Source organism: Onychostoma macrolepis, chromosome 03 (assembly GCF_012432095.1).
Source record: "Onychostoma macrolepis isolate SWU-2019 chromosome 03, ASM1243209v1, whole genome shotgun sequence".
Taxonomy (NCBI): Eukaryota; Metazoa; Chordata; class Actinopteri; order Cypriniformes; family Cyprinidae; genus Onychostoma; species Onychostoma macrolepis.
Genome location: NC_081157.1, coordinates 36,972,782 through 36,990,919, shown reverse-complemented (window position 1 = coordinate 36,990,919; position 18,138 = coordinate 36,972,782). Strand labels below are relative to the sequence as shown.

At 39.6% G+C, this 18,138-nt stretch overlaps 1 protein-coding gene across 1 annotated transcript in view; it reads right to left on the bottom strand.

Annotated features, from left to right (window-relative positions):
• Positions 1 to 18,138, bottom strand: part of shank1 (SH3 and multiple ankyrin repeat domains 1) — a 79,435-nt gene that overhangs the window by 25,839 nt on the left and 35,458 nt on the right. Inside the window, exons 9-15 of the mRNA XM_058770453.1 lie at positions 17,883 to 17,960; positions 17,238 to 17,304; positions 16,695 to 16,864; positions 14,857 to 14,981; positions 14,531 to 14,679; positions 12,435 to 12,548; positions 11,975 to 12,050 (exon numbers count right to left, since the gene is read on the bottom strand). Of these exons, the coding sequence (XP_058626436.1) occupies positions 11,975 to 12,050; positions 12,435 to 12,548; positions 14,531 to 14,679; positions 14,857 to 14,981; positions 16,695 to 16,864; positions 17,238 to 17,304; positions 17,883 to 17,960 (779 nt within the window). The remainder of the gene's footprint in view (positions 1 to 11,974; positions 12,051 to 12,434; positions 12,549 to 14,530; positions 14,680 to 14,856; positions 14,982 to 16,694; positions 16,865 to 17,237; positions 17,305 to 17,882; positions 17,961 to 18,138) is intronic.

Genomic DNA, 18,138 nt, shown 5'->3' with positions numbered 1-18,138 from the left:
ATCGCGCCTGCACAGAGGGATGCCAACGGTGGCCCTTCTCCATATCACCCACTCATCCCTGCCCAGATCGAAAACAAGCCAGGAATGAATTGATGTGCAGAAAGTGATGGTCTCGCTTCAAGTTGGCACTCCCTTTTTAAAGTTACAGACATCTCACACCCCACCGAACCTCTCTGCCACACACTTCTCATCATCCTCTCTCTCTCTGACGTTTTGGGCATTAGGTTCGTCCTATGAAGTGACACAGACAGTTTATATAGTAGCCACATCCGTAACTACTACAACGTACAACTATTAAGACATTACACAATCTTCATAGTGATAAACCAACACCCAGCGACATTGCAGGGACTGTAACACACCTCGGTTGTATTTGTCGAACTTAATCAGAGTTTCAGGTCTAATAAGAGCCAACACATGATAACATCAGTGCACAAAAAAATGCCAAGCGGACACTGTACGAGATCAGCACCACATCAAACCTAACACACTCCACAATAAACTCAGCAGGGGTTACAAGAAACCAGTGCAAACGTCCCCTCCTGAGTGATCATTCTTAATTTCTTGAATGTACACATGCAAATCACACATATGGTGTGTATGATCACACACACACCAGACAGAAGAACCCAACAGCATCAATCCCTTCCAGTGAAGCGAACTCCTCTAAATCAGCAGCTAATAGAGCCCAGCACATTCTCTCTCCGTCCCACACACACACGCTCGCACACGCAGAAACACACACCGGTTTAGCATTCTGTCCATCAGAGCAGCGGTGTATCTGGCTGGAGGCAGACATTGTATTCTGCGGCCGTTAACAGAGAGACAGAAGCTGCGATTCACACACACACACACACACACACACACACGCACGCACGCACGCACGCATGCATGCAGCGGTGGAGACGCGCTACGCTGGCTAATGCGCGAGCGAGCGCTCACTCTTCCGCACATAGACACACGCACACGTCCGAACGCGCGCACACGCGTGCATTGCAACACATCCCTGCCTGTCGATCCACTCCATCACCACTCTCGGCACACATGCGGCGCTCTCTCTAGCCCACCTCCCTCCCTCCCTACCAACCGTGAGAAAAACATGAAAACAGCCAGTACCTGTAAATGAACCAGACGCTGCGATTCATAGGGCCTAGCGACGGCCAGGACGACGAGAGGGAGAGGGAGAGAGAGAGATCCTCCTCTCCGCATCCTCCCATCGCCATTTCCCCCCCCTCCTCCTCCTCCTCCTCCACCTCCTCCTCCTACTGCTGCTCCTCTTCCAGCCAGAGAACAGCAAGCGAGAGCCGTGCGAGGGGAGGAGAGGAGGAGAGAGAGACGGAGAGAGTGAGAACGAGGGCCTAGCTCTCCCAACCCTTTCATACTTAAGACGGAGAGAGAGAGAGAGAGGGAGAGAGTGAGAGAGAGAAAGCGATGGTTCACTGTGACTGCGACAGAGGAGGAGGGAGAGCGAGTGAGGCAAGGAGAAAGAGAGGGAGGGAGGGCGAGATAGAGGGACAGAGAGAGAGAGAGAATGTGTGGTTGGAAGACATGGTTTAGCATGAAAGAGGAGAGAAATGATGTAATTTGATGAAGGGAGAGAGGGAGAGAGAGAGAGAGGGGCTTGAGGTGACTGAGTTTGTTTGCTGATTAGCTAATGCATGCATTGAATGTAAAGGACGCTAAGAGGCTGTTCACACAGGAAGCATTTTAATAAAGCTAGGAACAAATCACAGGTGTCTTGAGACACGTTGGTACAGTATTTGAACTGTTTTAACACATCATTGCGGCTCAAAAATGCAACAGCGCTCATGGCGTGAGACGCTTAAAAAACAGCAAGGCGCACCGTAACGGTCACAAGCATTCATCTAGTGCATGTTTAGATAGAAAAAAATAAAAAGCACATGGCTAATGCGTGCATATGCACACCTGCTGCGGTATAGGAGATCAAACCGTCGGAAAAGTGCAATTGAAATGCCAAGCACCAGTTTCACTAGGGCAAGACAACTGTCACACACTCATCTGTCTCTCTTTTACTCCTCCCTCTCATGTACACATCTGCCTCTTCCTCTCTTCTTCAGCAGCCATGTGAGTTGAACAGAGCGATGTTTCTATCACTGCCTCCACTAGTCACTGTTTTCCCATTCATAAAACTGGCAGCAGCCTTTGAGAGGTAGAGAGAGACAGGGAAAGAACGAGAGAGAGAGAGAGAGAGATAGAGCACTCTCTAGTGCTCTTGTCGGGTAGCCGTAGAGCACTACAGCTCTGAACCACCATCCGCCTATTACATCATCAATATCACCAGCTACTGAATGAACGTGTTTTTTTAATTTTATTTTTTCTATTTCCAATGCTGTTGCCTGTGGTCACACCTGATTCACAATCTCCGGATTCATTGTACACTGACTGACACATGATACAGCAGTCTGATGCACTGTGATGTCTGGATTTTTTCTAATTTTGTACATACAAAAACAATAGCCAAGACAGCCGAAGCAGCAAAAACTCTGAGATTGAATAGACACACATGCTAACTTTACTCAATTAAATGTTTAGCTGCATTTTATTATGTGCATCTACCATGTGCATCTCCCCTGCTGTTACGACCAAATCCCCAACCCACTTTCAGCATGCAATCCATCAGTTGAGAACAACTGATCTAAACCATCCACAATGCAAGTCCACTACCGTTCAATAGTTTGGGGTTGGTAAGATTTTTATTTTATTTTTTAAAGAACTCCAGTCTTCAGAAATCATTCTTAATATTCTGATTTGCTGCTTAAGAAACATTTCTTATTATTATCAATATTAAAAACAACAATATTTTTCAATCAATACCATGATTTATTGATTTACACAATTTGTTTGTAAAATTATAAATGCCTTTACTGTCACTTTTGATCAATTTAATGCAAATGAATGCAATTTAATTCAAATCTTACTGATTACAAACTTTGGAACGGTAGTGATATATTGCTGCAGTATACACTTCATGTAACAGTGTGTTCGTTTTTAGTGTACAGTATTTTTATGGAAAAGCAAAATATACTTGTCAAAAATATCACCTGTGAGCTTTTCTTTGTCCTAGTAATTACCTTGTCTCTTGCTTTGAAACCAGTTCTTAAATAATACCTTTGCAAACACATTGTAATTACGCTGGATTATACTTAGATTAAACATTTCTATTCAGTTTGAAAGAGACGAAGACCATACTAATGGCCACAAAACTTGTGGGGTCTTTAAAACTACTGCAATAAACTTCCTAGTAATATGACTAAAGTTACGTTCCAAAATGTATTTTAAAAGCATTAATAACTACTGCAAAACTTTCAAGAATTGAAGGGATATTGTCTAATTAAGACATTAACTTTTAAATGCATAAAATAACACAATAAGTATTTTCTGCAGAGTTAAGTATGACTGATTTATAATTAATAATTGAATCAAATAATTTACATAATTACATAAAATTAATTAACTGTCAAAAAGTAATTGGCGTGTTAATTAGCTCAATGTTTGTAATGGTCCAAGAGTCTCTGCATGTTAATCGGACTAATAAGCAGACCATGGGTCAGTGACATTAGCCACACATGCTATGTGTACCATTGGTGCATGGTTGAGTAATCACTGTCACACAAGCAATAAGAGCGAGATATAAATCTCACTAGCCACTGGACAGAGCCAAGCGGACCTGTTTACTTACACGACCGACTGTTTGTGCAGCTCTCGGGACAGAAAAGATACATGAACAATCTCACACACTTCTTACTGCCTTTTAAAGTGTGTGTGGGTATTGCTCTTGTCTGTGGTATATTTTTCGTCCTCCTCTGAACCTGTTGCTCTGTTCCTGTCTCTGCACCGTGGCAGATGTATACACTTCCACACCCATCTGCTTCCTCTTCTCCCTTCTGTCCAACTGACCTTTGTTCCTTCCTCCTCTTCTACTTGTCCTCCCACACCTATCACACTCTGTCCCTCTCTGCCCTTTATTTTTTTCCTGTCTTCTCTTATTATCATAGTTCTATGCTGAGACTGTCCCTTATTTCTGCAATGACCTTGAGTAAAGGCTAAAACCCCTAAATTCATGCTGCCTTACCTTAAAGGGATAGTTCACCCAAAATGACAATTTTGTCATCATTTACTTTTTTGTCTTCTGTGGAACACAAACTGTAAGATTTTCAGTAAATCACGACTTTGAATTTGAAACATGACTGTTTTTCACACAAATCTTATCATATATCAAATGACATCGAAAATAGTGCACAAGTTGTGAAGATTTATTTAGTTGGTGTTATTTTTTTGGAGCTTGACAGCACCTAGAACAGTTTTTCTCAAGCTTTTGGACTCCAAAGCCCACATTTCTTCACAAATATATTCCAAGAGCCTACACTCCTAGTTTCAGTAAATTAATTCAAGTTTCGAGAATGTTCTCCGGGGTTACCACTCTTTTTAACTAATGCATTTTCATGATATTTCTAGTTGTTCATGATCACTGAATAAAATATATATCTATACACACTATTTTTTTTTACTCAGAATTTCTACCCAATACAATTTTTAGACCTTGCCACAGCTACAAAATTGTATATTCATTATAAATATGTCCGTGGACTTAATATTTTATTAATTTAAATGACATATTTCAATTTATTAATTTACACCTTATTAAACTGCCTCATTTATGCAATTTTTTTTCAGGACTGTTGGAACCCTTGTTCTTCAAAAGAAACAAACAGTTATGGGGACAAATGAAAATAATGTGTTTCTTGATTATTAATTGTTTTAGTTGATTTTAATGCTTGTTTTGTCCTAATTTAAATTATTTTAAGTCATCTTGAGGCCCCCTTAGAGATTTGCTGATGCTATTTGAGAACCACTGCCCTACACTGGGAAAAAAAGAACTGATATAAATGAACTGGTTTTAGGTCAACAATAATATTTAATATCACTGAATTAACCAAAATACATTCATTTATACCAACAAAAGTAATTTTATTAGGTAGACATAGCATATTATAGTATAGAGTTTCCATTATTTTAAATGTATAAAGAAGCGAGCAGCTTGGCCATTCAGCTAAACTTCTCATAGTGTTCTGGAACAAAATGATGACAGAATTATCACTTTAGGGTGATCTATCCCTTTAAAAACAAGCACACCAATGTACCCACCAGACAACGCATGCACAAGAAGGTAGAGAGAGACCCCTCCCCCTACCCCTGTCACCTCCCTCTCCTTTAACAATGTCTGTAAACAAAGCGGAACCTATGAATGAAGGAGGAGAGCGAGCGAGGGAATCGAAAAAGAGGGAAATGCAGCAGCGCATCTCCATCTCTCAGAAGAAACACAGTCAGGGATGAGAGAACTGAGAAGCGAAAGACATGGACAAGAAGAGTAAGAGAGAGCAAAAGGGGAGAGAAAGCAAGAACTCACATCATCTCTGTCAAAGCCTCTTTCGTTGGATGTCGATGCTGGTCCTCGCTGCCCTCCCCCTCCGTCTCCCTCTGCCTCCTTCGCTCTCTACGGCATTGCTGGATCCACAATCTACTGCCTTATTCCTCCTGTTTCTACAACTCTCACACTCTTACTGTCCTCCAGCATGGTAGACTACACAACACCGCTGTTCATTCAGAGCATGTGTGCGATGAAGAGAGTGAGAGAGAGAGAGGAGGGGAGAAAGAGCGAGAGCGAGCAAAAGAGAGGGAGAATCAGCAGGAAGAGAGGGGGTAAGGAAGTGTGGATAGTGGCAGAAGGCGTATGTGTGCCTGTACAGTACAGTATGTATTGGTGCGCGTGTTCCCATATCTGTATCGATGCCAGAAAACTTGCTGGCACGTTTTCAGCGTAAGACTGCGCAGCCGTGTTCGAGCGGACTCGTTTGGTGAACTTTTACCTGAAAATATACTGTACGTCCTTGACCCCATTACGCAGATCACTGTTCTATAAAGAGATCACGTGCGCTGGGAAGGGAAAAAGAGAGTGCTGCAGGGCGCTCAGGGACAGGGACGCTGGAATTGTGACACAGTTGAGCTCGCATGGACCGAAGGAAGACAAGGAGCAGAGAAGGATGATGCAGAGAGAGGAAGCTGCTATTAAAAATGACTCGGCGAGGGAAGGACAATGATGGAGATGGTGAGGCGATGCCAGAAAGGACGAAGCGATGTGTGGGTCCTGAAAAAGTGGGGCTGGGATGAGAACAGAACAGCTGAGAGGTTGGAGGAAGAATAGAGACAGTTTGATGAGAATGTTTTTATAGAATTTAATCTAGGCTAATATAATAGAAATAAAAAATAAGTGTTTTTTTGATGTTCGTTCGTAATGCATTAAAACTTACAAACATAGAGCTCAAAAATGTATTAAATGTATTAGGATAAGTAGAAATGTTTAACATATATATATATATATATATATAGACATACAGTCAAACCAAAATTTATTCAGACACCTTCAACATTTCTAACATTATTACAGCTTATTCGCTATAGTTTAGAAAATGGTGATAAAATATGACAAGAACTCAGAGTTAAACTGTGATGGAACAAATTTATTTTGATAATGTCAGATAACTTTGATAAAAAGGTATGTAATGAATTGGGTTGAATAGCTGTCAGCTGTTAAATTTAAGTACACAATTAGATAATACCAATTTAGGTCAAACAATTATCAAGCAATGCTTCATTTTGTTCGGTCTGTGGTATAAAAAGGTAACATTAGCAATTAAAAGAAAAAACACTTTAGCAAAACATGGTCAGGTCAAAGTGTCTGAATAATTTTTGGTCCCAAATTTTTATCAATTTTACTGGTAGTCCAATTTTTGGGTATAATATGTCACACTTTATTTTGCTATCCTCACTTACATAAATTAACTATAGTGTTCTGCACCCACTAAAAAAGTATAAAAAATGATATCTAGTGTCCGAATAATTTTTGGTTCAACTGCATATAGATACATGTATAATGTGATTTGGATTACTACTGATTTTTACTACTACACTAACATGTTTCACACTTGTATAAAGACTTAGGGTAAGGTGCCAAAAAGTTTTTTTCCCCTTTGGTCATGTCAGTAGTTGCAAGATGCTTTTGCATCCATTTATTCATCCATGCATCCATCCCTCTCTTTCTCTCTCTCTTTCCCTTCCTCTTTAGTGCCCTTCATAGTATGACCTCCAGATGGAGTCACCACAGGGGTGGGAGGGTGATGGAGAGAAAATGAAAGAGTGCAGGGGGTGAGTAAAATGGGAGGAATTAAAAGAGAGAGAGCGAGTGCAAGGGAGAGTTGGAGCGGGACGAGGGGGTGACAAAGCCAAAAATAGAGGGGTGAAAAAAACAATTACAAACTGAAAACACAATAAGAAGTATCAATCTGCGTGTTTGTTAGTGTATTTCTACATGTGTGCGAATGGGAGTAAGCGAGTGTGACCAGCGAGATTCAGAGTATAAATGAAAAATATGATTTATTATGTGTATATTTGTATGTAAATAATTTGCTAGGCTTGTATTGTGTTGTCTTGCAGGCTGCTGGGATGAGATGAGCGTGAGCTCTCTCTGTGACTGGGACAGAATGACATCACACGAGGCAGCTTTATGTTTACTGTGAGGTGCTAATGAAAAGAGCACAGCAGTGTTAATTTACCAGCACACGACTCACAGACAGTTAGACAGACTGAGAGAGGGAGTGAGATTACAACATGACCACCAAATACAGATATTACAGTCTTTCGTATTTCATTTCATCGGTGTGTCAGTTAAATTTAAAGGGGCTAGGACAATATTTTTAGTCTCACCCTGCTCCCCAAGGCCAAGTGAGTACGGCTACACCATAGAGGACCTCAGTAGCTCCCCTCATTTCCCCAAGCCCCTGACAATGGCCCTGTGTGACACATGACACATTTTATATGAACCGTCCTACGAAAGAATGTGAAGAATCCACACAAGAATGTGTTTTTGCATTTAAAAATGTGAGACACAGAGCAGTGGAATAAAAAATAAAAGTGTAGAGTCGGCACCGATAGCCTTTTGGGCAGCGTGCCGACATGCAGCGCCATAGCGCTTCGGGCATCCCGTGTTCAAATCCCGACCCGAGGACCTTTCTCGAACCCGCCCTCTCTCTCTCTCTCCCACTTTACTTCCTGTCATATCTGATCTGTCCTATCACAACAAAGGCAAAAAATAAATAAATAAAGGTGTAGAGATACGTTTTTTAAAAGCTGAACTTCTTTTAATATAACATAAGCACCATGGTCAAACACGTTCATAGTGCATGTTCACAGAGAACAACATTCCAACATGGAAAAGCAGCATATTGGAATGCAAACATGTTTTAAATGAACGGCACCGCACCCTAAATTTTATTTATTATTAATTAAAAATATGTAAAAAAAAAAAAAAAATTATAATAATAATAGAAATAAAATAAAAATCCTATTCTTTACAATCATTTGTTAACTAATTTTCCAGTCATACTATAAATCTTACATATATTTAGAAAAATATTAAGTGTTTATTGCTGAAACAACTTAAAAAAATACTTAAAGACTTAAAAATAAAAAGTATAGGTGGAGACCGGGTATGGTTGTAACATGGGGAGAGTTGTAACAACACCATTTCCACCTATCAGGGATAAGCTTGGAGTCCTATGATAATTTCATTATTTAACCACTTCCCCCCGATCTTATATGAATGGTTGTCAAGGCTGTAAATAGATATATGCAGATTTTATAAAGAAAAAACTGACTTTTGACTAAAACTATATTTTGCTTAGTACTTAAACTGTTGCAGATTAAATCATATAACTTACATTAGAATAAATTGTAGATTCTCAGGCAAAATGTGAAGCATTTTTAAACTGCTAATTTCAAACCATTATGCTAATACAGCTCACTAAACATTGGATGACAGGGGTGGGGTAAGTTGTAACACATTTTAGCATTCCTTTACATAGAAATGAGAACTTTGGTGTTGTCTATATGGAGCTTTTTTGGTAGCTCAAAGCCAAAGGATCCACCAAGGGTTAAAAACATTGGTTTGACACCATTATGAATCTGATTGAGAAAATTCATACATAGACACAATCTCACACAAATTTACACAGTTTTTTTTTTTTTTTTGCTAGATCAACATATTCTTTACCTCGGAACACTGGAGTTGAATGTTCAGTAAACATAACTATTGTTAAGGAAGTTTCTTCTCTAATTTACACACACATGCACACACTCCTGCATCGAACAGAAAGTGGATTTTAGCTGTGGTCATTCGTAGAAAGTACGACACTGTTTTGTATTGTTCTTTTAAATTGTTTCAATGAACCTGTTTTTGAAGCAAACTTTATGAGGAGGCTGCTGTTTTTGCTTCTTTTGTCTGACTGTTAACTTGTAAGTGAAGCCACCAAAACTGGTAACCAAAATATCTTCTTTCTATTTTGTTTTCAGAAGAATGAAAGTCATGCAGTTTGTAACAATAAGAGTGATTTTTTTTTGTTTGAATTGTCCCTTTAAGTGAATTACTGTACAAAACAAGAACAGTTCCCTGAAGCAACTTGGTAGGTCTGGGCGGTATATCGAGTTTGTACGATGTAATTATTGGTATTTTTTACAAACGATAAAGGCAATACCGTTTACAGTTTGATACGAGCACATCTGAAAAATAGCCGAGGACACAGAGTGAGCTGCTGCGGGGAAAGAGCATAATCCAGTCTGTCCTAAACATCAGACATTAAGGACGTTAAAATCACTCGTAAGATACAGTTAACACGACTCGCCCCCTTCAGACGCCCTGACAGACTTGTGCTGCAGACAGATAAGCTACTTGCGCTGTTTAATGCGTTTGAAATGTGGTGTTTTCCTCAGTGCGTAACTTACCTTTCACAGGTATATTCTCCATCTGTACATGTTAGCAAGTCATGGAAATATTTCCATTGTGCTGTCAGGAGTGCATGAGCCATGCGATTCTCCGTTAAACATCGCAGACTTCAGAACGAGTGCCGCCACGCGCATGCGCGCCAAACAGACAGAGCGCAATTTCACACGAGCGCAATACTACAGTAATTCTAATATAGCCTATAACTTTTTCTAAAATATTTGTAGTTGGACAATAAGTATGCCATGTGTAGAATTTTAAACCTACAAGTAAGTGTATTTTATGACAGCAGTAATTGTAAAGTGACTTTAATGGGGTAATCAAAATATAATCCAATTGATCTGTGCTTTTTTATTTCTTTTCAGTTAGTTTAGTGAATTTAACTTTTGCTTTAAAAAGCATTATTGTTTTTAGATTACAATACTACAATATTAGAATGTAATATATGTATTTTTAATTCAAATAGAAAATAGAATGAAACACAAAAAATACCAAGATATACTGTACAGGCCTACCATATATTGCAATTCAGCCAAAAAATACAGAGATATGATTTTTGTTTTGGCCATATTGCCCAGCCCTACAACCTGGGCATAGGTGTCTTGCTTGGTTACGGTTTACTACTGTGGAAATCAAGTCTACAACTTTTTGGTTACTAAAGTGATAGTTGACCCAAAAATGAAAATTCTGTCATGAATTACTTACCCTCATGTTGTTCCAAACCCATAAGACCTTCGTTTACCTTCAGAACACAAATTAAGATATTTTTGATGAAATCTGAGAGTTTTCTGAACCTTCACAGCAATGCAACTGAATCGTTTTATGGCTCAGAAAGGTAGTAAGGACATTGTTAAAATAGTCCATGGGACATCAGTGGTTCAACTGTAATGTTATGAAGCTATGAGAATACTTTGTGCGCAAAGAAAACAAAAATAACGAGTTTATTCAATGATTTTTTCTCTTCCAGGTCAGTCTCCACCGGCATTCAGGAGAGTAACTCAACGCATGCGTGTGATGCTGCTGACGCAGGAGCCGGCGTTCTGATGTCGAACCCAGATGTGCTGTGGCTTGTTTACAAGCAGAGGAATGCACAGTACTGTTTAAAGGGAATAGTTGGGTGAACTATCCCTTTGAACACTACACTACACTTAGTGTACACTTAGTACACTACTCTTACAGGAAATATAAAGCCTGAATAGCAATTCCACACTTTAACAACTTAAATGATGATGACTAAATGTAAAGTACTGTAGTTCAATTCAGTGTCACATTCTTCAGCATCAGTCTCAGCTATTTAATTCTGAAATTAATTTAACATAACAGACTCGCATCTGACTTCCAAAACCAGCTTCACAGGCCGCAAACATTGAGATGCATGAATCACATGCTGGCATCTCCGTCTCCATGCCCGTCAGTCTATCACTCACACTCACAGCAGTGTGAGAAAAGGCACCAAGGCCTCTTCAGGTGAGTCACTGCCAACGGCAGCATTTCAGAAGAACCGACAGAAAACTCTCCACGTGCTGAACGAAACTCAGTCTAACCCACAAAACATGCGAGTAGATGATAAAGACCGCAAATTTCTTGATGGTTTCTGACAGTTGTGAGAAACTAATCTATAATGGGAAGAATGTAACTTGACAAGACCAGCATTTCAGATGCTTCTTAATTACACACTTAAAAATAAAGGTGCTTAAAAGGTTCTTCACAGCAATGCCATAGAAGAACCATTTTTAGTTCCACAAAGAACCATCTCTTTCTTACCTTTTTATAATCTGAAGAACCTTCTTTCGCCACAAAGAACCTTTTGTGAAACAGAAAGGTTCTTCTGATGTTAAAGGTTCTTAATGGAACCATTTAGACAAAAATGTTTTTCTATGGCATCGTGAAGTACCTTTTTTTAAGAGTGTACCTTAACCAGCAAGATTTCCTTTGACTGCAATTTTTGTATTGTATGCTGTATTTTTTGTATTTTATGCTTTAGTGAGTCTTTTACACTGGTCCACTAGCTCAATCAGCAACCTGCATAAAACCTTTTCAGCTGGAAGTCCTTCATTACAAACATACTGACATCTACATAATATCAGCAATGCACATCCATAAATTTGAAAGTGTTCTTACCTGGGTGCGTCAAAGCTGTCGTAGGATCCAACAGTGTAATGTCGGAAGAGTCGCTTGGCTCTCTCGCTGCGGCTCTCTGAAAGACGCATACACAACCGCATCCACATCATCATGAGGTTAGGTGTGAGGGTGCAACTACAGCATGACAGGAAAATACATGTCCGACTTGAAGTTTCCCGCTCTGACAGAGCACGGTGGCCCAAACCACGGTGAGTTTAGCCAGCGTGAAATGGCACAATCGGTCTCTCTCACACTCCAGTAGTGCTGTAAACTATTAATAGTCATCATAGCTGCTCTCCCTCACCAAGTCTGACATCACAACATCACAGAAGCTGTGGCAGTCCGACTGTCCTACACCTACATCTGGGACTATCAAAATGACAGCTCCAAGTGTAGCGTGGATCTCTTTGATACACAAAACATGTGTGTAATGTGTGTGTGTGTGCACGAGGAGTCTCACCTGAACGGGACTCCAGGCTGCGGAGAGCCACCTCCTCCACGCAGTCAGAGGGGAACCAGCCCGTGCGTCCGCGAACCGTCCCCTCCCAATAACCTCCTTCACCCACACTCAACACTGAGAGAATCAGGAGAGAGAAACAACAGTGTGTGTGTGTGTGTGTGAGCAGTAAACACAATAATATACAGACCAGAAGCGCCATGACCGGACACATTTTTTATCATCATTATCATCTTTTATATTAAGATTCCACAATTATTGTAGGTAAATAAGTGTTTGTTTACAATGCTGTGGCAGAAATCAGATGATAAATTTACATTCATACATATATGCTATTGTTCAAAAGTTTGGGGTCAGTAAAATGCTTTTAATGTTTTTAAAGTCTTTTTTTTTTTTTTAAATAACAATAAAATGTAAAAATAATACATTTCAATATATTTTAAAATGTACTTTATTTCTGTGATGGCAAAGCTGAACTGTCTTCAGTGTCACATGATCTTTCAGAAATCATTGTAATATGCTGATTTGTTGCTCAATAAACATCTATTATTATCAATGTTGAAAACAGTTGTGCTGCTTAATATTTCTGTGGAAACATTTTTTTTCAGGATGCTTTGATGAACAAAGTTAGAACTGCATTTCTCAGGCTGGAAATGACAGTTCAGTTTTTCATGACCATGGGACCCCTGTATAAACTGTATACAAAAATATGTCTTAAATATATATATATTTATAATACATTTACTTTGGAGATGAATGTGGGTCCCCTGCACAAACTTATATTATGAACCATCAAAACTGTTTTTTGTTTTCTTTGGCATCATCTTATACCCCTTACGGCACCAAAACAGCTTGGACTGCCCCTGGTACCCCTTAAAAACATAGGTGCATGGCGCCCCTGATACACACTCAAGAGCACAATCTCAGGGACACACAAACAAATTTAAAGGGTTAGTTCATCCAAAACTGAAAATTAGCCCATGTTTTAGCTTACTCACCCTCAAAGCATCCTAGGTGTATATGGCTTTCTTCTTTCAGACGAATCCAATCAGAGTTATATCAAAAATTATCCTTGCTCTTCCAAGCGTTAGAATGGTAGTAGGCGGGTGTTTTTTTTCAACAGTCCAAAAGTAGTCATATAAAGCGCATCCATCCATAATAAAACGTATTATGGTGACTCCTGTAGTAAATCGATGTGTTTTTGTAAGAAAAATATCCACATTTAAAACGTTATAAACATTTTTCTCTCATTTCCGCTAACTGTCGTAGGCATAAGCCATTCCGCCGGTGACGTAGGACGTCCGGTACAACTCCAGTGATTAGTGATGAATGGAAGTATGACGGAGAGAGAGCAAAACAAAATGCCGCTCACGAGTTAGAAGCACAAAATGAGGTGAGGAAAATGAAGAAAGTCGGAGGATTTCAATATAAGCCAAGAGGAGACTGGTTTTCCTGTGCTAAAGTAAGGACACTTTGCTTCCTTTGCTCCTGTAAACAAACGTCTCATCGGCGTGTGTGGGACGCATACGTCCTATGTCATCCGCTGGAACGCGGGTTGACTATATTCACCCCTCCCCCCAAGCCATGTGAGGCACATTTTATTGTGGACGGATGCGCTTTATTTGACTACTTTTGGACTGTTGAAAAAAACACCTACCTACTGCAATTCTTAACACTTGGAAGAGCAAGGATAATTTTTAATATAAGTCTTATTAGATTCGTCTGAAAGAAGAAAGTCATGTTCACCAAGGAACTAACCCTTTAATCACAAATCACATGCAAAATCACTATCACTTATGAGTTTACTAATTCATTAAGAAACATGCAAATATGCAAGCTATGGTGACAGATGTAAACAGAGTGATTTACTCTAGAATTAAACACACATACACACTTGCATGCACGTTGACATTGCTCACAAACAGACATATACTGACATACCAACACATATCACCAGAATACATACACAGACAACCTTTATCCACACCTGTGAAAAACATACAGAAACAAACAAACATTTAATGGCACTCTTGCTGACATACACACACACACACTCTCACACAACGCATGTTCACATAGAGACACACAAACCCATTCACCTTTGACTTTGTCTCCCTTGTTGAAGCTGATCTCGCGGTCCCCCTGGGCTGAGTGCGAGCGGGTGGCCACAAACACACGGCCAGGCACTGCACTGTAGAGACGCCGCCGCTGCCCGCTTGCTGTGCCCTGACTACTGATAGAGCCGGCCCTGTACAAAGGCACACGTATCAGACAACAGGGTTAACATTCATTTATGCACATTTATTACCGGCTCGATTCATTCAGGTGTCCATCTTCACAAGACGTGAATATTGATGATGATTTAGGCATAGAGTTCGCTGAATGACAAGCTATAACCTTGTCCTTTCTACTCTCTCTTTCTCACCCTTGTCTTCCCCGTGTTTGCCGGCTCCGGTCGTCTCGGTCGCCTGTTCGGCCACGAGATGGGGAACGGGTTCGTGCTCCACGGGGACTGCTGGAGCTACGCAAGGTGCCGCCATGCTTTAGACCCTGACAGATAGACATAAACATGATGAGTAACAATTATAGTTTGACAAAAATATGAAGAGTAACAATTAAAGTTTCTGATAACATCTGTGTATGTACTTTTTCCCAAACCAACAGAATAAAACCGTATTGTACACAGCGTCAAACCAAAAGGTCTGGATGGCCCTTAACTTCCATGCAAATGGATAGCTTTTATGAATTCAAATTTCTAATTTTAAATGTTTAATTTTCACATTTTTACATATTTTTGCAGATTTTTTAAATTAATCTTTTTTTTAATTATTATTATTATTATTATTTAAACAATATTACAGTTTAAAAGTCAATAAGTATTTTTAATTGTTTTTGAAGAAAATATGCTCATCAAGGCTGCATTAATTTGATAAAAATACAGTAAAAACAGTAATTATTGTGAAATATCATTACAATTTAAAATAACAGTTTTCTATTTTAATATATTTTAAATGTCATTTATTCCCATGATGGCAAAGCTGAATTTTCAGCAGTCATTACCATAGTCTTCAGATCACATCACAAACTTCACAAACTGATTTGGTGCTTAAGATACATTCCTTCTTATTATTAATGTTGAAAACAGTTGTACTGCTTAATATTTTTGTAGAATATTTTCACTTTCACTTGCAAATTAATGTATCCTTCCTAAACATAAACGTATTACCGGTAATTAAAAAAACTTTTATTGAAACAAGCAGGACTCTTCCTAGAGCTGGCCTATAAAGACACAATAAAACACACTTGGAAATTGCAAAAAAGCACCTAAAGGATCCTCGGACTGTGAGAAATAAGATTCTCTGGTCTGATGAACCTCAATTCTAAGCACCATGTTTGAAGGAAACAAGCTCTGCCCATCACCTGCAGAGTACCATCCCAAAAGTAAAGTGTGCTGGTAGCAGCCTCATACTGTGGAGCTGTTTTTCAGCAGCAGGGACTGAGGGACTCGTCAGAGATAGCCAGTCCAGTCCAGCGCATTCAGAACCTCAGACTGGGCAGAAGGTTCACCTTCCAACAGGACAATGACCCTAAGCACACAGCAACAGTGGCTTATAGACAACTCTTTGACTGTCCTTGAGTGGCCCAGCCACAACCTGGGATTGAATCCAATTAAACATTTCTGGAGGAACCTGAAAATGTGCACCTGCCCCTATCCAACCTGACAGAGCTTGAGAGGTGAAGAGGTAAGGAGAAGAATGGCAGATAATTGGCAAATTCTGATGAGCAAAGCTTGCCGCATCAAACAAAAAAGACTTGAGACTTTAAAGGGGCTTCAGCTAAATATTTAGTTAAGGGTATGAATACATATGCAATGTATATTTCAGTTTTTTATTTTTAATAAATTATGAAGTTGAGACAATTCTGTTTTTACTTTGTCAATATGGTGTATGGAGCGTATATTGATGTGGGGAAAAAAAATAATTTAAAGCAGTTTAACAAGGCAGCAACATAACAAAATATTATATTAATATGCAGGGCATTGGAACTGCTTTTGAACGATCGGTCGATCGCGTTATAGTTTCACTTTCGCTTTCGAGATTCACGATCGCACGTGCTCTGTTTATACTATGGAGCGGCTGTACTTATCACACATTTTACAAGATCAGATGCTTCTCAGTGGTGCTCAGGATCTGTAAATCTTTAAAGATTAGTTATTTTTGTTAATAAAATTTTAAGGAAAAACAAAACAAAACAATAAATTACCTGCACGGAGACTAGGTTTGATCCAGCAGCGTTGGGAAAAGCGATCCAGTCTGGCACGTTCATGCTGTTGTCACTGTTGGCCCGCAAGAAGGGATGAGGGTGGGGCAATCCAAGAGTACGAGAACTCTCCCTCCTCTGGGGGGCAAACTTTGGAGACTCCAAAAAGGGAACTGACATCAAATCAGGACAGAAACAGTCATATAGAGAGAGTACAGATGCCAAGAGAGACAGAAGTATGTTTCAATTGCCCAATAATGTCCTGCAAAATGCACTTCACAGGATATTCGGTGTACAATTGTACATTGCATGGGTGGTCTGTATTCGATGATGTTGCAAATCATTACAAATGGAGTGAACTTCAACAGATCCCCTGCTGAGTGTGTAGGGAGCAGTGAACACTGCTTAGGGACTGTGTGAATCGCAATGCAGCTAAAGAGAGACGAAAGTATCAAGCTCCAAATGTCACACAGTTTGAAGAGCAAATAAATTATCTCACACAGAATAAAAATACCGGCACAACCAAAATAAATCTCCGCTCCTTACCTACGTCTGATTCACGATGGTTTTTAATGATTTCTCCCAGCTCAAAATGGCCAGACATCACAGCCACCTAGAAAAGAAGTTCACACACGCTTAATATTTGCATCTGTGAATGACGCACAGTGACGCAAGGCTTGGGAATAACACAATATTAAACACAAACACACACGCATTAACTTCCATCATATTAAACACAAATGCACGATCACAGTCACAGCTGGCTCTGTGGAGATGGCTGAGGTTAAGTAAAACTCTTTCGGCTCGCTGCAGCTTCACTCCACCTGAGACTCGCAAGCAACGCATGCAAAAACGGTAACACACTACAAGCTACAAAACAGCAAGCGAAATGTGCCATTTATGTGCCACTAGCATCAACAGATGGAAGTGCAAATATAAAAAAGTTAATTTTAGACATTATTATTATTATAACTTACAGTCATCTCTGCATATTAAACTGGGATGGGAGGAAGCGTTTTAACATCCAAAAATTACATTCTTCACCTACAAGTTAACTTCAAACTACATACATAAGGTTGGAAGAGGGTTTGTAGAATTTAGTTTTCTTTAATTAATTACTTGATTTAACCTGTTAATAATATGCAGAGCACTGAAAACCCAAATAACAACCTACAAGTGTCTCATAATTACCTGGAAGGGGGTCTGCCCACTGTTATTCTTTGTGTCCTTATTGGCTCCTCGATACAGCAGAATGCGGGCACAGCTCTCCTAAATGGTGAAATTAGACAATAACAGCCTGAAGACACTGAAGCCATCTGATGCTGGCCACAAAATGTAACAAGCATTATACATCATACAACTTTATGCCCCCAGTAAACACACCACTTGTACACAAAATAATGAAATCTTCACTGGGATCTTTAAAGCATCACTGGAAAGACCGTTC